General features: G+C 32.9%; 1 protein-coding gene across 1 annotated transcript in view; it reads right to left on the reverse strand.

The window, feature by feature from the left end:
- The window catches only part of LRP1B (LDL receptor related protein 1B), a 2,318,354-nt gene that overhangs the window by 1,078,246 nt on the left and 1,217,648 nt on the right, over nt 1–22,460 (reverse strand). Inside the window, exons 10-11 of the mRNA XM_053597274.1 lie at nt 19,467–19,610; nt 14,684–14,920 (exon numbers count right to left, since the gene is read on the reverse strand). Of these exons, the coding sequence (XP_053453249.1) occupies nt 14,684–14,920; nt 19,467–19,610 (381 nt within the window). The remainder of the gene's footprint in view (nt 1–14,683; nt 14,921–19,466; nt 19,611–22,460) is intronic.

Below are 22,460 nucleotides of genomic sequence, written 5' to 3' on the forward strand. Positions count from 1 at the left end.
GATTTGTCTTTACATAACTAAGTTGCTCATAGTTTGGATCAAGGTATTTGAAATATGCATCTTTCTAAATCATAGATTATTTTATTAAAGAACGTACAGTATTTTAATAGTCATCATTTTTCTCTTCTGGATTATAGTACTGAGGATTCTGAAAAAAGGTAAAATATCCTCTAGGAAAGCAGCTTTTTCACCATCTATTTAAAACAGTATAAACTTCACAGTGGTCTCCGAATGTAGTTATTACAGTATTTGCTTATTTTAGAAATGATGGTCTAACATACTAAATAGATCATAGGAATATAAACTGGGATTTGGAGTCATCAGTTATAGTTCCTGTCCAATTATAGATAATTGCTAATTATCTGTTAGACTTTTGGCAAATGGTATATCCCATCTAGATTCATTTGGCTTTACAAAAAAGAAATATTCACTTCTGTATTAAAAACCTATCATATACTAAGTATTTTACAAAAATGATGTCTCTTAATCCTCAGAAGAACAATTATTCCTATCTTACAGATGTAGAAACAAAAGTTTAGAGAGGTTGGATACGTAACCTACCCAAGGTTATGCAGCTAAGAAGTTATGAAGCAGAATTACAACTCAGAGATTTGACTCACAGCTATCTGCCTGTTTAATCTTTACACAATGTTATATGATCATTGAGAATATTACTATTTCCAAATTTTTGTAATAAACTCTGTGGTGATCATCACCACCCTATACTTATTTACAGAGAGAATGATGAAGGAAGGTATTATGGCATGTTAGAAAGAGAGACACTTTAGAGTTTTGATATCACACAAACAAGTTCAAACCCCAGCATAATGTATAACTGATTGATTTATAAGACAACATTCCTTAACTACTGTTAAGACCTTGGGCCCTAACTTGAGCAACCCCAACAGATGTTCTATATACAAAGGTTAGCTTGAGGATTCAGAATAATTTATATGACATATCTGGTACATATTAGGAACTTAGCAAATGCTATTGCTGTTATATAACACCAAGTATTTTGTCAAACAGGTATAATTTAGCTTGGTTTATAGTATAATTTTAAGTTGAGTCCATGATGTACAAATGTACAAAATTAATCATTTTTTTGGAGGAGTGATATATATGGCATACACACACACATATATTTATTACACATATATATGCACTATGAGGGAATAAAATTATAAAACTTTATCAAATTACAGTATTCAGAGCATAACTTAGTTACCTCAAGTTATTATTTTAATTATCTAATCTTCAAATTTTTCTATTCAATATTTCACCTTTAAAATTTCACCTTCTCCTTTGTTCCATCTGAACTTCATATTCTTCTGAAAGTAGTTTCAGAGCAGAATGCTATATACTAAGCAAGTGTAGGTTACAAAGGAAATTAGCTCTTAAGCTTTTTTTAAATAGCTGGTTTAATCATGACTAAGAGGTTTACGAAGCTAGATGAGTCACCTTCTAGCACAACTAGCCCACAGTAAGACACATCTTTGTATAGAAAAGAAAAGGAACAAAACCTAAAATCTTTATATTATTTTTTAACCAAAAACACAAAAGCAGCAGTGAGAATTTTCACTCTGCAGAAAGAAAAATTGTTACAAATAAGGAAAAAAACTTCTGTCACGTAAAGAGGTGGTGTATGATAATATGATTAAGAGTTATATAAAAATACAGTCCTTTTTTAATATTGAAATTTTCACTCAGTAAATATAAAAGAAAGAAATTTGATTGTATAAAGATTTTGAAGAAAGTGTTAGCTGGCAAAAGACAAACTAAAATAAAATAATACCCATCTGAGAGGTAAGAAGAAAATTTAGGGCTTTTACTTTTGTTTCAAGTAATTAACTTATATTTAGGTGAACAAAAAGATTATATTTTTCACTAGTTGCACAAACAACTTGTTTTACATGGTTTTTCATAACTGCATTTCTTTACTTTGCAATCATTTTCTTTGTAATGCATATCATGTTGTACAAATTTTAAAAGAACAGTTGGATGTGAAAGACCCTCCCTAGAAGTAATACTATTAATTGTTTTTTGATTCTTCCCTAAAATTTTGATATACTTACATAAATAAGATCATCTTGCAAAAAATATTTGTTAAACTAACTTTGTCTACTTATCAGTTTGTCTTGAAGTTTTATTGTGGTAAGTGTATATAGCTCTATTTCACGCATTGTAATTGCTACTTACTATTATTTGTAACAAATCCATCATGCCTCTTTTGATAGACATTTATGTTGTTTCTAATTTCTTGTTACAAATAAAGCATCTTTTGAACATGTGTATGCTCCTATAGAATAGATAACAAATGGTAGAATTGCTGGGTTGAATCATGTACCATATCAGTTTTTTAAAACATTACTAAATAATGTTTGAAAAACAATGTAATAGTGGACATTCATTCATTGATGTGAGAAATCTTTCCTGGTAGTCTCCTAAATATTATGTAATATCAATCTTTTTAAAAATCTGCTCAATGTGGTAAAATTAGCTTACTGTGTTGATACTTTTTTTTTTGATTGGTCTGATGTTGTGTTCCTCTCCATGTGCCCATTCAGAAAAATTACAATCCTTCTCTAACTGCCTTAATAAATCCTTTTTTCTTGATATTTCTATTTACCTATTTTGTAATCATTTTTTTCTGTTTTATATTTTCTGAATATTTTTGCCTATTTTATCCTCTGTATTTTCACTGGTTCATATTGTTTTATATTTTAAAAATGTGGGGGTTTTTAAATTCAAATGCTTGTATATAGGTCTTTTTTTCAATAGTTTATAGCGTTCAGGTCTTGCTTAGAAAATGTTCTGCATGCCAATTTATTTCCTAAATTTTATATCTTTTTTCTTCTTTATCTTTATTTTTGGATAATTTTTGAGTTTCTTCCCAAATGAATATACAGTTATTCCAATCCCATTCTTTATGTGTGCTCCTGGGGATATATTGTCAATGTCAGGGGAATGAACTAATCTGGACTTATTATTTTAAGTGCAATTAATTATTAAATTACTTTAAAGATTGCCTTAAGGCTTTTCTTCATCTCTTTTAGTTTTTATTAGGACTATGGGGTTTCTCTTTCTCAACTGTTATATTTCGATTTTATATCTGTGGTGTTTAGGCCACATTTTCTGATGCTCTTATTAGTCTGGACCAATCTACATTCTATCTAGGTAATTCTCATTATTTCTGATCACTGATGGTATACTTTTCAATTTCCCTTTTATTAATTTATTTTGTTAAAAATATCTTTTCCATAATTGGTATGAGTATAGATTGTAAAGTTAAATTATTTGCTTAGCTTTATATTTAGTCCTTTGCTTAATTAAGCAAGAATGTAAACTCCTTGAAAACAGCATTTACATTTACAGATAAATATCTTGCCTACTACCAGATGACTATTTGTCAAATAAAGGATTTTTTTGTAGGTAAGTAAATGGAAATCCTAACAAAAACATGAAGATCAGGTTTTTAGGTAACTCTTAACACACCATCCTGCATCACCTCTTTAAATAACAAAATTTTTCTGATAATGTGATGTCTAAACCAATTTTCTTTTTGTAAAACGAAAACTCTTGCTGCTATTTTTTTATCTTTTTGGTTAAATATGATATAAAATGAAGTTATTGAAAATAGAAACACTTAAATCTTTTTTCATCTAATGAAATGTCATTATGTATAAACTGTGGATATTTATAAGCATCACAAGGGATTCACATATATTCAGAAGTACTCAGCCATTTTTTTGGATTGATTATAATGTTGAAGTAAAAGGAGAGAAATCAGGTTTTAAAAATATTTCAATTTTGTTCTTTATATTCTTATTTGCATTAATGCATTATAAACATTCAGAGTTTGGCTTCACTTAAGATGCACAAAGTCACAAAAGAATATTGAAACACATAACAATAAGGGAAATTCCATTAGTTTACAAGATTATAACTTTTCTTGAGTCCAAAGAAAACTGAGATCCTAAGACAACAAAATGAAACAAAATGCAAAAGATGACAGGCCTCTTCCAGAAAAACAAACAAACAAAAAACAAAAAAGAGAACACATGAGGTATTGTTCCTTTGGCAGAGTGCAGGAGAAAGAGGCAACTACCACAAAAGGGCATTTCTTAAAAAGCTAAAATGGTAAAAAAAATGTTTAAAAACGAATGTGGTTTCATGTAAGAGTTTAGAATCTCTGAGAACACCTGACACAAAAGATTCCTTTCAAAGAATTCACAAGAGAGGATGGAAGGCAGAACAGGAACCCTGAGAGTAACCCCTGAGTTTCTTCCAAACATGAAAACCCCCCAGACTCTTATTTCACACAAAGAAAAACCCTTAAATCACTGGGGAGGGAAAGAAGACCTTCTAACTCTCAGAAACAGATAATGATCCCATGAAAGAAGTGTAAAAAAATCATCTGCCACTAGAAAAGAAGCAGGAAACCCTCTCTCACCTAACAGCTGTAAAGGTGATCTGTCATTGAAAGAGGGGTAGAAGTCAAGTCTTAAGTGTGACAGGGAGGGAGAAGAAAACTCTCTGATCCTACCATAAGCTTATTACTTATAACAAGCAACAATATTCTATTCCTTGGAAAAGGGTAGAAATTCTGTTGTCACTGATCTGAAAGATACACCAATGCTGGGGAAGAAGAGCAGCATTCTGCAGGAGGAGAAAAAGGTGCTTGAACCAAGAAATCTTCACTGATGCATAAAGCAGAGGTTTGCTATCCTGGGAGGGGGGAAGAAGATTATCTCCTGCCCAAGACCTCACCCAGATATAAGGCTGTGTCTTGCTGCCATAGCAGGAGAAAGACCTTCAAAGATCAGACAAGGATCTAATACCAAGCCTGGAACAAGAGAATGGAGAACTGCTTTTGCAACCACCATGAAATCTCCCAGTTAGTAACAGAACACAGAAATCCACCATTGAGCGAACAACAAGCATGCAGAGAGAGATCCTCCCTGCTGAGGCAGCGACGCAGGGAATATTGAATGCTGGGGATGAACAGGCATTTTCCAGGACCCACACTAAACACAAGGTGGCATCAATTCTCCAGTGGCATCAATTTGGATTCTCCAAATCCAGAACACTTTGCTTCACTAAATATAATAAAAACAAGATCCAAATCCAGTCAAATTACTTGATTTACAAACCCTCTATGCTAAAAAGCTAATAATCAATATGCTTTTCCCCCCTAGGTATCCAATTTTACTTATTTGAATCTCTATGGGAGAAAAGTGAGGATGGAGAGATACTTTTCATCCTAACTCTAGTTAACGGAGCTCTTCTGGTGCCACTAACAGAGCTTTGAACTGAGTTTTCTACAGTTAATTTGTCTACGTGCATACCTAAGAATGTCTCACATCTGGCTCATGCCTGAAATATACAAAGCAAATTCTAGTTGCAAGAGAATGTTGGCTGATTTGCACTGTATCTGCACTCACAGAGTTTATTGGCCAAAAGGTTCCTCAAACAGCTTTGTGGACTAAATGTGGACCATGCTGAATAGAATTCTGGCATAGTCTGAAAATATTAAATCCAAAAATCCATAAATGAATAATTCACAAGTGTTAAATTGTCTGCCTTTCTGAGTAGTGTGATAAAATCTCATGATGTTGTACTCAGTTTCGCGCAGGTTGTGCTTTATCCCTTTGTCCAGTGTATCCTTGCTGTATATGCTGCTTGACTGGTAGTTACCTAGAATTCATCAAGGTTACCAGAGTGACAGAACACAGGGGGAAAAAATGAGTACAATGCAATAAGATATTTTAAGAAAGATATTATGATGTATTGTTATAATGGTTCCATTTTATTATTCATTATTATTGTTACTCTTTTACTGCACCTAAACTATTAATTAAACTCTATCATAGATACATATGCATAGTAAAAACAGTATATACAGGGTTCAGTACTATCTGCAGACTCAGGCATCCACTGGGGATTTTAGAATTTATCTCCCTTGAATAAGTTGATATTCACCTAAGATCTAATAACAACAAGTAAAAGCTTGTTCTTTATTTATTTATTTGTTTTTATGACTAATTTTCTTTCTTTTTTTTTTTTATTGTTTGGGTTTCATTGAGGGCACCAAGAATTAGGTTACACTAATTGTGGTTGTTAGATAAAGTTTCTCTTGTAATTGTGTCCTGCCTCTAAGAGGTGTGCCATACATTGTGATCCTATCCCCCTCCCCTCCTCCCCTCTCCCCAATCCCTCATTCTCCTACCCCACTCCTTGTATTAGATCACCTGCTGCCTTCCTATTAGAATTGAGTACATTGGATTCTTGCTTCTACATTCTTGTGATGCTTTATTTTTACTAAGAAGAATGCATTCCACCTCCATTGAGTTTAATACAAAAGATGTAATATCTCCATCTTTTTAATGGCTGAAGAGTATTCCATGGTATACATATACCACAGCTTGTTAATCCATTCCTGGGTTAGTGGACACTTAGGTTGTTCCCACATTTCAGCGATTGTAAATTGAGCTGCAATAAATGGTCTATTGCAAATGTCCTTATGATAAAAGGATTTTTTTTTTTTTCTGGGTAAATGCCTCCTAATGGGATTGCAGGATAAAATGAGATATTTAATTTGTGTTCTTTGAGGACTCTCCATACTTCCTTCCAAAAAAGTTGTTTTAGTTTGCAGTCCACCACCAGTATAAAAGTGTTCCCTTCTCTCCAATCTATGCCAGCATGTAGAGCTTTGAGACTCTGTGACATGGGCTATCACAAAGTCTCAAAGCTCCCTGGGTTGGGTGATATCTCAGGGTGGTTTTGATTTTCATTTCTCTGATGATCAGGGACAATGAGTATTTTTCAAATGTTTATAGCCACTCATAGGTCTTTGTCAGAGAAAGTTCTACTCATATCTCTTGACCAGAGGTAGATGGGATTGTTTCCTCTTTTTCTGTTGATTAATTTGAGTTCTTTGTAGATTCTAGTTCTCAACCCTTTGGCAGACTGATATCCTGCAAATATATTTTCCCATTCTGAAGGTTATCTTTTTGCTTTACCTGTTATGTCCTTAGCTGTGCTGAAGATTTTCAGCTTGAGTCTCATTTGTTAATTTGTTAATATTTGTTGTTATTGAAGTGGCCACTGAAGTCTTTGTCATAAAATCTTTCCCCAGTCCAACATCATCAAGAGTTTTCCATACACTTTCTCCTAAGATTTTTATTTTATATATATATATATATCAAAAAAATTATAATATATATATATTTATGTTTAAAAATAACAACTGATACCACAGAGATACAAGAGATTATTTCTACTACTACCTTTCATGTCTTACATTTAAATCTTTTGGTGGTGCCCTTAGCTCAGTGGGTAGGATGCTGGCCACATACACTAAGACTGGTGGGTTCAAACCCAGTCTGGGCCTGCTAAACATCAATGACAACTGCAACAACAACAACAGAAATAGCTGAGCATTGTGGTGGGCACCTGTAGTCCCAGCTATTTGGGAGGCTGAGGTAAGAGAATCGTTTAAGCCCAAGAGTTTGAGTTTTTGTGAGCTGTGATGCCACGGTACTCTATCAAGGGCAACATAATGAGATTCTGTTTCAAAAACAAAAAACCCAAAATAAAAAGCAAACAAAAAAAAAAGGTTTAAGTCTCTTATCCACCTCGAGTAAATTTTTGTAAGAGGTGAAAGGTGTGGGTCAAGTTTCAGACTCTTATATGTGGTTATCCGGTTCTCCCAGCACCATTTGTTGAATATGATTCTTTTCCCTACTGTATGCTTTTGTTTCATTTATCAAAGATCAGACGACAGGTAGAGACTGGTTCATTTCTTGGTTTTCTATTCTGTTCTGTATGTCTGTGTCTCTATTTTTGTGCCAATACCATGATATTTGATTACTGTAGACTTGTAAAATAGCTTGAAGTCTGGTAGGGTGTGTGTGCCTCTGACTTTGTTTTTATTCCTAAGAATAGCCTTAGTTGTATGGGTGTTTTCCTGGTTCCATACAAAACGAAGTACTATTTTTTTTCCAGTTCTTCAAAATCTGATGTTGGTAGATTGCTTTGGGTAGAATAGACATCTTGACAATGTTGATTCTTCCCAACTGAGAGCATGGTATGTTCTTCCATTTGATAGTGTCTTTTGCAATTTCTTTTCTTAGGGTTTCATTATTCTCTTTGAAAAGATCTTTTATCTCTTTTGTTAGTCATATTCCTAATTATTTCATTTTCTTTGAAGCTACTATGAAGGAAATTGTGTCTTTGATTTGCTTCTCAATTTGGCTGTTATTGGCATATACAAAGGGTGTTCAGAGAAGAGATAAAAAAGGAAATCATTAACTTCCCTGAGCATAACAGCAATGAAGACACAAGCTGCCAAACTTGCGGGACACTGCAAAAGCATTCCAAAGAGGGAAATTTATTGCAGTAGATGCCTACATCTGAAAAACCTAAAGAGAGCACATTAATAACCTAATGGATCATCTTAAAGAAAATGAAAAGGAAGAGCAATTCAATCCCAAACCTAGCAGAAGAAAAGAAATAACCATAATTAAGTCAGAAAAAAATAAAATTGAAAATAAAACAATCATTCAGAAAATTAATGAAACAAATCGTTGGTTCTTTGACAAGATAAATAAAATCAACAAACAATTGGCCAGATTAACCAGAAATAAAAGTATTTCTTATTGGCCATATAGAAAAGTAAAATCTTTAATAACCTCAATCAGAAATGAAAAGGGGGAATAACAATTGATACCACAGAGATATGAGATTATTTCTGAGTACTACCAAAACCTTTATGTCCAAAAATTTAACAATGTGGAGGAAATGGACCAATACCTGGAATCACACCATTTTCCTAGGCTTAAACAGGAAGAAATAGATTTCTTGAACAGACCAATACTAAGCACTGAGTTTGCAGAAACAATAAAAAAGCTTCCAACAAACAAAACCCCAGGACCAGATGGCTTCACGTCACAGTTTCGAAGATGAGCTTGTACCTATACTGCAGAACCTATTCCAAACATTAATAAGGAAAGAACCTACCCCAACATGTTTTATGAAGCAAACATCACCTTGATTCCAAAACCAGGAATGGACTGGTATATGTGAAACTTAGTAGAGGTGGAGTGTAGATGTCTTGGCTCAATAACTGGGAGAATGCCAGGAAGGCTGTGTTGACCAGTGTGATGAAAATGTGTCAAACGGTATATGAAGCTAGTGTATGATGCCCCATGATCATATCAATGTACACAGCTATGATTTGATAAAAAAAATAAAAAATAAAAAAGAGAACTACAGACCAATTTTATTAATGAATATTGATGAAAAATTCTCAACAAAATCTTAAGTAACAGATCACAGCTACTCATTAAAAAAAATTATACATCATGATCAAGTAGGCTTAATTCAAGGGATACAAGGTTGGTTTAACATAAACAAATCCATAAATGTAATACACGATATCAATAGAAGCAAAAACAAAGACGATATCGTCTTTTCCTCTCAATAGATGCAGGGAAAGCATTTGACAAAATTTAGCATCCTTTTCTAGCAAGAACACTTAAGAAAATAGAAATAGGTGGCACATTCTTAAGGTGATTAAAGCCATCTATGACAAACTCACAGCTAACATCATACTGAATGCTGTAAAACTGAAAGCTTTTCCACTTACAACTGGAACCAGACAAGGATGTCCACTATTGCCACTATTATTCAGCATAGTTCTGGAAGTTCTAGCCAATACAATCTGGTAAGAGAGAGATATAAAAGGCATCCAAAGGGGGCAGAGTAGGTCAAACTCTCTTTCTTTGCTGATAATATGATCTTATACTTAGAAAAACCCAGAGACTCAACCGTAAAACTCCTGAAAGTCATCAGGAAATACAGTAATGTCTCAGGGTATAAAATCAATGTGCACGAATCAGTAGCCTTTGTTCTTACTTTTAAAATGTTTTCTAAGAAATTGCATTTTCAAGTTTGTAAGAACTTCTAAACTAATGCACTATTGTTTTTTCAACATGTTTGCTTCATCACTGTGAAACTAATCTTTGTGAGAAATTCCTAAAGAGTTACTTAATGATGAAGTTCATTGAGTTCTAAGAAGTGATTTCTAGGTGCAAAAAATAATAATCTTACTACAAGGTCAGTGTCATTCAGATATAGATTACCTCCTATTATTTGTTATATGTATTTGCCTTAGAGTTCTTTAGAGTAGAGAGGCATGTAACTATTTCTGAAGTGGGTCTTAAGCTGGCATTTGTGTGCATGTCAAATGCTGACAAGAAATTACATAAATATAGCCCTACCTTTTGATAGAATGCCAACAGATTATCTTAAAATATTCTTTTGGAGAATATGTTTGACAGGACACAACTATTTTCCCTTCATCCTGGCCACACTTCTCTTCATAACATCATAAAAGAGAGTCTACCTCAGCTCCCATCCAAAGTTATTTATTATTCTTTTATCTCACAGTTCCTGGAAATACCTTCAGTTAAAGGAAGAGATCTCTCAGTCTTTCAGGTATTTGCATTTTAGATAATCCAAGATTATTTCTCTATCTCTAGCTCTTCAATAGATACAAAGTTCTAGCTAGATAGGATATCTAGTGTTCCATAGCTCTGTTGAGTGAATATGGTTAGAAATAATTTGCTCTATATTTTTGAAAAAGTAGAAGAGAGAATTTTGGAAGTTCACAACACAAAGAAATGATAAATGTTTGAGGTGATAGATATACTAATCTATACTGATTACCTGATCTGATGATTATGCATTGTATACATGTATCAAATATCACTCTGTACCCTATAAATATGCATAATTATTAGATATCATCTAAAAATAAAACTTTTAAAAGTCTCCCCCCAAAATTGTCAATTTAATTTCATCTGTAAATAACAGTCATATGAGATAATTGTAGCCTGTTCTGGGGACTGGGACCTGGAGATCATCTGGGATCCATTGTTCAGCCTACCACACGACCTAAAATCAGATCACATGGTTTTGCATTACTGCATTGTTGAGAGATAATTCTCCAGGGTTCTCTTACATTCCTGTCCACCTTGTGAGAAAAAAAGCCAAGTGACTTTATTGCCAACTCTATTTTTAAGAATGCTAATAAGGTAAATACCTTTGGAGGATAGGGATTATGTTCCTCTCTGAAGCAAGGGGCAAGTTTGCTTATAGTCTAAGAAGATGGAGATAGAAACTTCTTCTGGAGCAATGAACAGGAATGCTTTTGATTAGAACAAAATATTGGTGTTCCCTAAGTTCTAGATTCCTCTCTGCATGTGACACCTTTGTGTTGGTCTCTGGAGACTGAGGCTGAGGATCCCGAAATAAAATTATTGACAATTTGGCTATGGCTATTTATCTTACTGATAAACCATCTTTTGTCTCAGAAGTTTCTTGTCTCCTTCCAGCATCCACGAAGTGTAATAATCCAACTTTTTAGCTTGCAAGCACAATAAAATCTCAGAGCTTTCACAGTACTTGATAAGCTGATTCACTTGCAAATTATGTGACTTGGATAAAGTACTTCATCCTTTAGAGTCTCAATTTGCAATCTATAAAATGGAGCTAATAATAATGCTGACCTCAGGGAGATGTTGAGATGATGCACATGAGGAGAGCAATCCTGAACATAGCAAACAGTCACCAAAGCTTAGCTATTATTGCTATCATTAATTTTACAATCACAAAGCAAGTTGGCAGAGTCTAAAATTAGGAAGATACCTAGAAGACAAAGTGTTTTGCCAAACTTGCATTTAGTTAAAATTAAGGTCAATTGCTATATTCTTGGGCCCACATTTTATTTGAAGTTATATACATCACAGCTGGAAAGAACTGTATTTGTAAAAATCTTATATTTGTATTGTTTGAATTGTGCATGACTTGAAGTGAAAGAATTGGAACTGAGTTCATCAATGCCACAACAAATGAATGGCAAATGTTATCACCCTTGTGTACCCATGTTATCCCTGTGTATCTGTTTTCAAACGAATTGTGTATGTGTTACATAAAACGGTGACCTCAAGCCTCTAGATTTATGGAGTCTATTGAAACAGTAATATTTCTGCTACAGCTATAGGCGTTAGTAACTTTCAGACTCAGAGAAAATGCTCCATTTTCCCTGATTTTGAAATAGAATATGCAACATTTGGGGGGTTTTGAATAAACTTTTAGAAGAAAAAAAATCAAAGAATAAATAGAGATAGATTGTTTTTGGAAATGCTGTTTTTTTTCCCCTTTTATTGAAAGTATTTGAGCTTACACCAAAGATGTCCAAGATATTGATGTTTTATTTACAAATAGCAAAATCTTTATAGGCTTGTGCTTTAAACTATACAAATTTATCCCAAGACTCGGAATTTCTACCAAGCTTACGAAGTCATTTGTCAAACCAAGAATTTCCTTTTAATCTTCAGATTGGATGGTAAAGAATCTAGCTAAATAAAAGAATACACATAGAATTTAATATTTCTAATTCAAAGAAGCATAAATTGTCACTTGCTAAATGTAAGTTTCTGTTTTGACACATTAATCTTGCCTTGAAATCTATATTAGTATTTTCCTTAAAGGAAAGAAAAAAAATTAAAATAGTAAAAAAAACAAAACAAAACAAAAAAAAACATTAAGCTGCTCCTTGTAGCACTGTATGGATTCCCAGGCAGTCACATGGCTATTAGATTGGATCTCTGCTGTAGTGGAGTGCAATGGACCTCTAATGTTACTTCGGAGATATTGTTTTCAAAGTGATGCATATTAGGTGGAACATTACAGTCACAGCAAAGGAAATGACACTTTTTGAAAGGAAATTTAGTATATTACATATTGTCTCTCTTGAAAGTGTCTGAGTCAAAAAGAACAACCCAAATGTATTTACTTGGAGAGAATGTGCAAGTCTGTTGTCCTTCTAAAACTGCCGAATCCCTATCTTCTGTTATCACATTATAGAGAAAGGCAGGCAGACAGGGTCTGACACATCCAATTTAACATGAGAATCTTAACTGTAATTAGATACTTCTTAGAAATTTTAAATCATGGTGGGTTTATAGTGCCTTAATCAGTAAACTATAAAATAGATGAAAGTGAGGATTTTTTTTTAATTTTAGCATTTAATTTACAACTCATGAAGATTGAGCTTTTTTATCACTAAAGAGTTTATCTAAAGTTGAGCTGTGTTGAATGAATAATTTTCTCATGTTCCCCTCCTTTCCTCTAAAAGAGTGGAGAGATGGCCATTCACTACCATGTATGTTGTAAATAATTTATACCATATATCTTCTTTCATTTTATCTTCTTATCTCTGATTCATTCTGCACTCCACCACCAGATTGATCCTTCTAAAACATCACTTCATTCACATTAATCTTTGGCTCACTTCATTCACATTAATCTTTGGCTCAAAAGCATTTCTAGCCTTTTCTTCAGGATTCTGTCCATAATCCTTTAATAATAATTCTGTCCATAATTCCATTCCAGTTCTTTCATTTACTACCTTTCACCTTCCACAGCCCTTCTGTTGCTATTACCCTCCCTAAAACCTCCAGTAGTGATCCATTTAGTTTTCTCACATCCTTTTTCTGGAAAAGAGCCTTCTTTTTTTCTCATGGAATATCTGGTTGTGCATAAGGAGTTCTTTGAGTATACCCTCATAAAGATATCCCCCTTCTTGTTTATTCCCAATACATGGTATTCTCCATTAATTATGTATTTCTTTGATACAACTTTGGCCTTAATGATTAAATTCTAAAATGCTTTTAATTTTTATGTGCTTCTATTATCTCCAAAAGTAGATTATGAACTCCTTGAAGGTAGAAGCCATTTTCCAAAATTCTTTTTATCACTTATGTCTGAAGAACAGTGTTCTTTATATGACAAGCAGAACACTGATGTCCTTTAAACCATGTATTTCTAGAAGATTCAAGAAGTAAGCAAACTTTACAAATGAAAACACCAAAGTCCTGAATCATTAGCTAACATACCTTAAGATGACTGGCAACCAAGGATGTAATTTGCTCAATTGTTAAATATATTTTCAACCCATACCAAAGTTATATTCCTTTGTTATTTGATTGGTTGTTCCTAAACTAATAATTTATGAAATGCATTGTTTTAATAAAGAATATGCACATAAATTTGCATGCATATAACTTCATATATGTATTTATAAATAAACATAGGGATAAATAATTTTTAGTTGGAGATACATATGTTTCAAGTGCAATTCTAGAAATTCCATTTCAATAATTTGTAAAGAAAAAAACAAAATGCAAGAATTATTATGACAGTAATAACATTGATAATTGAATGTACATTGAGTGACATGGCCAGTAATTCTAATGGGAACAAAATATTACAAGTTTCAAGCATCCTGTTAAAACTTATGTTCTACCTTAAAGCTCTGTAAATATGTCATTGAATTGACAATTTGTCAGAACACCAACAAAAGCTAAATTTAATACCTATAATATTTAAATGTAGTGGATAATTACAAGTTCAATTTTATAATGAAGGCTTTAATTCACTGGTATGCGAAAAACCTGGAGAAATAATGTTACTAAAGAAATAAATTTAATGAATATTTTTAAACCAACAAGAACTTGGATTCTAGTTAAAGTTAGCCTGACGCACATCAGATTCATTCTTTTAAAGTTCTTTATTTCTGGGCAGTTTGATGTTAACGTCACACAGTGTCACTTACCATCTTTCAAAATGGTTTCACGTTCTGTGCCATCTATCTTCTGCCGACCAATTAGGAAACTGGTAGTGTCAGCAAAGTATATATAATTGGTTTCTGCGTGAAAATCTAAAGCACGAGGGTTTACCAGATTTTCTATGGGGATCATGTATTCATCAGCTATCTTGGTATTCAAGTCCATTCCTCTAACAATTCCTGGGCGTCCTTTCCCATAAAAGAGGAACAACTCATTCTTCGGTCCTGCAGAAGAAAGATTACAAACATAAACAACTGATGCTGTCTAATCTTCTTTACACTGCATAATGCCACTTTTTAATTAACTGGCACAATTAGTGTTTTTTAAATTCAGTACTAAAAATTAAACTGTAAAATATGCCAAATGTATCTTGGTGCAAGAAGGCTAGCTAACTGCATTACTTTAATTAAAGTAGAAATTGCTTCCATGAATGAGTTATATTTAGTTAATTATTCTTTTGTCTGTAACTATCTGTATAGAAAAAAAAACATGATAGACGTATCATTGGAAAAATTGTAACTTGTAAAATGGGCATTTATTAAAACATCTGGCACATTTAATTTTATAATTTATTGCAATCTAACACTTTGTGTAGCTACTAAGTGTAGCATTCATTATATTTAACAATGCTAAAAATGTCAGGACATTGATGACTTACCACCCTAGAGTTTATATTTATAAACTGTCAGGTGAAAAAACCAATCATACAGTATCACTAACTTACATATGAATATATAGTAGTTGCCTTAACATGTGACTTATTCTTTAACAAAGGAAATCAAATGCCAGTTATGGCATCACTTATTTTTCCAAATCTTAATTTGAACGTTAGTAGCTGATGCTGTCTGCCAGTAACTCTGATGTACATTACACGCCTTATCAAAAACAAAACAAAATAAAAACCTCAAACAGAAAAACCAGCTTCTTCATTTAAAATGTCAGAATCAACATCATTTTTATACAGAGTGAATTAACTCTTTTGCACTTCTATATGAAACTATATACAAGTCTCCAATTACTAGAGCCTCTTGTGCTTTTTTTTCCTGTATAATTTTAAAAGACATAATTACTTTGTCTGAAAGGAAGAACATATTGAACTTTATTAATAAAACTGAAGAAACCAAAAATTCAGCTTGGATAAAAACACAATAATTGAGATTCTTAGTAAAGTAAAATAAAAATATTATAGAAAATTTAGAAAAAAATAAGGAAGCATTAGCAATTATGAACCTATTATGCTTGAAACAAACTATATTAACATTTTATGTATTTTTTAGAATAAATGTTATTAAAACTGAATATATATAAAAGGATATTTATAACATATTTTAATATATAAAGTAAAATAAATCAGATCTGTCCCAGATCTTAAGAATATTTCTAGTATGGTGGAAGACATGCATGAGCCCCAAACCCACCATTTTCATCTCAGAAACATCCAATATCCTGATAGTTGTATTTATTGTATATTTTTAAAAAGAATTTTAGCCCTTAAGTAGTGTATTTCCAAATATTATATTGTTCAATTTTACATATTTGAACTACAGGTAATTAACTCTGAGAATTAATTGCATTCTTATGATATTCTTTTTATTCCTATTGTTATACTTCATTAATTTTCATTCTGTATAGTATTACTTTGTATGACTATTCTAAATTTAACTTATCTAGCTATTTTTCTAATGTATATTTATATATCAAAGATGCATGCAATTTTCTGTCTTGTTATTGTTTAGTTTTAGTATCAATATTAATTTTTATGTTCCATTATTTTGAGCATTTATTTTTTTCCTGTTTGATATATGATAATTTACTAAGGGATTTTCTAATAGTTTTATGTTTTCATCATTATAGTAATCCTGAGAAAGGTATTTTTTTTTTAACAAACTTTTTCACACATTTTCTTTGATCAAATTACAGGTAAAATAACATGAATTAACATTCTTCTCCTTGCCCTCATGGCCTCTTAATGTCTACCTGATTTCAAAGGTACTTTCTTATAAAAATAACATTTTTACATTACATTTAAAATTAGTACTGCTTCATTTGAAAATTGTTATTTCCTGATATTTTCTATCAACATTGGATGCATATATACATTTGTTTTTTTCAAAAACTGACATCTTAAAACATGGGCATTTTTTAAATTTGTCTTTCTGTCAAATCATTAAGAAATCTTAAAAAATATTGTTTAATGGCAGCATATTTTCTACTAGAGAAGTAATATAATAAGGTCAGCTACATACCTATTTTTGAATATTTATGTTTTTTTTGAGTTTTTTGTTATTATAAATACACTTACAATTATTAATGATTTCTTCAGTCAATCTAGGCCAGGTGCAGTGGCTCATGCCAGTAATCCTAGCAAGCTGGGGGGCTGAGGTGGGTGGATTGCTGGAGCTCAAGTGTTAGAGAACCCCTGGAGCAAGAGTAAGACCCTGTCTATACTAAAAATAGAAAAACTAGTTGGTCATGGTGGTGCACACCTGTAGTCCCAGCTACTTGGGAGGCGGAGGCCAAGGGGATTGCTCAAGCCCAAGAGTTTGAGGTTGCTATGTGCTATGATGCCAGGCTAACAAAGTTGGACTCTGTCTCAAAAAAAAAAAAAAAAAAAAGAAAGAGAAAAAGGGATAACCTGTCAAACAATATTGTTAGTTATGTGGCCATTATATGTAATATCAAATGTTTTCCGACAGTGATATAAATGTCTAATTTATTTGTGATGCATAAAAATTCTGGTTTTACCATACCCATTCTTGCTAACATTTGTTTTTATTTTTAATGGATCCATTAAATTGGTAAAACTGCTACTTCATTGATTTAATTTGTGTGTGTTTATTCATGTATGTATATATGTTTTGAATAAGAATCCTAACTATTTCTCTCATTGTTGTCCTTGGTCATTTTTAGCATTCTTCTATACCTAAAGTTTTTTAAAGTTCTTCTAACTCTGGGCAATGCAGCAAGACCCTGTCTTTCCAAAAAATTAAAAAATTATCCAGACAGGGTGGTATACACCTGTACTCCTAGCTACTCAGGAGACTGAGCTGGAGGATTGCTTGAGCCTGGGAGTTGGAGGTTGCAGTGAACCATGATCATACTGCACTCCAGCCTGGGTGGCAGAGAGACACTGTCTCAAAAACAAATGAATGAAAAAAAAAAAAAAAAAGAAGAATTTTCCTTTAGTGTCTACTTGTACTACAGGCAATTGAAGAGTATAAACTACATTTCACACATACTCGGACAGCCAAGGTTTCTGTTCTTCATTTAAGTACCCCAAACCAGATATACCAAGTTTGGAACACAGAAGTGCATCAAGGGCCCTCCTTTTGCAGCTTCTGCAGGTATGCGTCTAACGGAAAGACTGATTTTTTCCACATCAATCTTCTTCCATCATATTTGTGAATATCAAGAAAAAAGGAACAGGTGGTCTCTCTCTCTCTCCTTTTTTTTTTTTTTTTTTTTGCCATTCAAGACTATCAGATGTAGCATAATTCTGGAGCTAATAGTTGTGATGCAAGCCTTCTAATCCCTGGATCTCAGCTAAAATTATATGTTTTTGAAGTTAACATTTCCATTTATGGCTCTTGATGCCCTAGCTTTTGATTGTGGCAGATGTTCCAGTTTTCAGGCAGGCTAGTTTGATTGTGGTTTGGGCAAATGTTCCAAAAAACTCAGTCTAGAAGCTACTGTTCCAGGCATTTCAATGATTTTGTAGGCATCTATTTGCATTAAATATATTTCTGCATAAAATAACTAGGATTATTTCTGAATACTATGAATGCACCCAAGTAACACAATATATTAGGAATTACATTAAATCATATGTGGTCTGATCGTCTCTTTTTCCCCAAACATGTGTACATATGTATGCACATACACGTGTATGTGCATGTGTTATTATGCTTTTGCAGGACCTACTTCTTAAATGGCATGTAGATCAGTTTTAAAACCATGCACTCATGCACCCACACCAAAAACTTCTATCTTATGGCTTCAAACTGAATACCCTGAATTATCCAAAAGTCCACTACAACATGAGACCTGCATGTAACTTAATATGTGAGCGTTTCTGCAATTTCTTGAAGTCTTCATTCAATATTATATTTTCAAGGAAAGGTCTTCTGACCATTCAGTATAAAATTGCAAACTCCTCCCATCCTTGACACTCTTTATATTAAGCACAATTAAATTATTCTGGTATATTTAAAAATAAAACAAAGATATGTCTAACAGACTAGAACACTGATAAAACTGTTAAAAATTTGATGTCTGCATAGTTAACATAGCTTTGATTACCTAAAAAATTAAGTTATAAAGTTAATTTCACTTCAAAATCTTTCTGGATAAAGTGAAACATTACTGTATGTGAATTTCTGTGGGACCAGATAACACACCCATGACAAGGAGCAGCATTTTGTTTCAGATTAGAGAAAATCTGGTCCACTAATGATTCTAGCTCATTAGCCCAAAAACATTCTTTAGGGGTTTAAGGACAACCTCTTCCTAACAATCTCTCCTAAAGTATATTTCTCTGAGATCAATAAATTGAGCGACTCTACAGACTTATTAATTTCTCATTTGCATCATTGAATAAGAAAATTAAATACTAATTTTGAGAAAAATGGCCAGTATATATTTGCCCACAAATTTCATCTGATTAAATCTCCTGGTATTACTGATATTTATGCTGCTAATTATACTAAAAATGCCTTTCTGAAGTGGCAGCTGCTGGTTACCAAAGTTGAATGTTTGATTTTAACAACATACTTTTGCATGATCTGCCATCGCTTCCCAAGTTGAAGCCAGTCCTGCAGCGACAGGTCCGTGTTTTGTAACTGCTGCTGAGAAGACAGATGTGTGAGCATCCCCCTGGCATTCCATATGCATCCACTTCACATGCGTGGCTTCTGACTACAACAAATAAAAAGCAGCATGTGTGAAATTCTCCAAAGACGGGAGAACAGGGAATCTTAGTAAAATTTTGTATGCCCAACTATTTAGTACCATTTGATTATTGTATAAGTTTAAATCCCATACAAAAAGGGCTAGGGACTTACAAAAATCCTCCTAAAGTTTCATTTAAAAAGAATTCTGAGAATTAGAACATGTTTATATTCACTTAAACTCTTCACATAAGAGCAAAATAAAAATACCATGATTTGGGGGTACATGTTTCTTGTACTCTTATTAATACCAATTTTTTAAATACTAAAATATATATTAAAATTATTCTGGGTTAGGTAGGAGAAAGGATTTCCTTTGAAACAATCTATCATATTGGCATGGGTGCCTAGAAGAAACAGCATTTATTTATTATCTATAATTTGCTAAGAAGGGCTGAGGCAAGTTATTTTTTAAAATTTTAAGTCTATTGTCATTTTGAGAACCTACAATAAAATAGAACGTGGGTGGGGATATGTGATTGTAATTACCAAAAGGTGGAGGTTTAGTCTGCAGTAGAAAATGAGGACTAGAAGGACATTTTGTGAACGCAAGAGTTAGAAAGGAAAAAGAAAAAAAAAAAAAAGAAAGAAGTAGCAAATGGAGAAGATGAGGTAAAGAAAAAATGGGTCACAGAGAAAAGGAATAGTAAGCATGAGGTCAGTCAGCTTTTATGTAATATGGTAATTATATTTCTTTTAAAACACCACTTATTTGAAATTATGATGAACACCATGGCAATTTTCTTTTAATAATAAAATTGCTATACTTTTAAAAATTTTGCCTTATTCTTTTTTTATTCCTCATTCTTTAAGTGGAAAGATGGGTAAATGCAGTTTTAACAATTTTTTCCCTGTCCTGAGTGTTTCTTTTGTTTTTCAACCTTGCTATCTCCTTTCATCTAATCAGCAACTCTCCACTTTCTCACTTTTATCATCGCTTTTGCTCTTGCCATTAGATTGTGCCCATCAACATGCGTAAGTGCCATTATTTTTATATCTTTAAAAACAAAACCCTTCTTTTACTTAGATTCCCATGGCAATCCTTCAAATAGGTCCCCATTTCTCTGCCTCACCTAACATCCACACTTTTCAAAGTTATCTATGATCATTTTCTACAATTCTTTCTCTTCCTGACTCTCTCAAACCCACTCTAGTCAGACATTCACTTCACCCTGAAACTGCCATTGTCAGACCCTAAAGAGCTTCATGCTTTTAAACCCAATGGTCAATTGGAGTTAACAAGCTTCTACTCAGTATCCTTTTTTGGTCACTCCTGTTCTTCTTGACTTACTGTTGGTGTCTCCCAGTGTCCATTTTATGGAATTCTTTTCATCTGTACTTCTATGCCCTTCCTTGGTGCTCACATCCATCATCAAGGCTTTAAGTATCATCTATATGTCCATGACTCCCAGATTGATATATACATATAGTGTGGACTTCCTCCTCAAACTCTAGATTTATATATTCAAATACCTCTTTGTATTTTCACTTGAATTCATAATAAGCATCTGAAGTGCCCTATGTAAATTAAACTTGTTATCTTTGCCCCATATCTGATCAATAGTTAGTTTCCTCAATCTCAAAAAAAACTCAGTTGTTCCAGCTGCTCTAGCCAAACCACTGTCCCCTTTGATTCCCTTTTTATTTATATTCCATATCAAATCTATGAGGAAATCCTCTTATCTCTACCTTTGTATAGACCCTGAATTTAATAGATTCTTCACCACTTTTTACTGCTACAATCTTGGTCTAATCCACCATCCTTTCTAACTTTCCACCCTCCTCTCTCCACAGCCTATTGTCAACATAGTCGTTGATTCTATAAAAATGTCAGTTAGATCACGAGACATGTTCTGTTTAATGCTTCCCAAGGATTAAAATCTCATTAAAAATATAAGCAAAAGTTTTTCCAATGGTTTACATAGTCCTCCTTCATTTCTCCAACCTCATTTCCTATGTTTGTTGCTTTTGTTCATTCTGCCCTAGACACACACTCCTTACTGCTTCTTGAATGATCTAAACATGTTCTTCCCTCACGGCCTTTGGGCGTGCTCATCCCTCTAGCTGCGTACATACCCCCATACCTCTCTCCTGCAATTACTTGAAGTCTTCATTCAAACTATATTGTCACTAGCATGTCTTATGACTATTCAATAGAAAATTGCAAATTCCTCCTGTTCTTGATGCTTATACTTCTTACCATCTTTATTTTCTCCATAACACTTATAGCCTACTAATATAACACATAATTTACTTGCTTATTTCTCCACTAGCATGTAAATCTCACAAAGGCAAGAATATTTCATCTATTTTATTCACTGCTACATTCTCCATAGACTAGTTCCTGGCACATAGTAGATAGTTCATGAATAATTGATGAATGAATAAATGCTAATATTAAACTCTAAAAAGGTTACCCATGCAGTTCAACATTTGAATTTGCTGTAAACATTTTTGTGATAATACACTACTTCCACTGGATGCATGTTAATATTTAGATAATTCTAGATTAGTTTGAATTTGTAGCATAAATATAAAAAGATGATAAAAATTTTGAGTTTTTTATGCTGCATTGTTCCATATGACTGAACCTATATTGTATTGGTGAACAGCATCACCTACCTCCTATAAGAAATAACTAATGCGTGTTTTAAAAAAACACTAAGAAACATTGCATTAAAAATTATTTTTAATGAACAGGTGTTAAAGAACAATCAGGATGTTAATTCAAGAGTCCAAAGGCTACAACAACTGATGGATATTTCAAGACAGTCATTCGATTTGAAATTTGTCCTCAAAATGACCCCAAAACCCCAAA

Source organism: Nycticebus coucang, chromosome 7, assembly GCF_027406575.1.
Source record: "Nycticebus coucang isolate mNycCou1 chromosome 7, mNycCou1.pri, whole genome shotgun sequence".
In the NCBI taxonomy this organism is placed as follows: domain Eukaryota; kingdom Metazoa; phylum Chordata; class Mammalia; order Primates; family Lorisidae; genus Nycticebus; species Nycticebus coucang.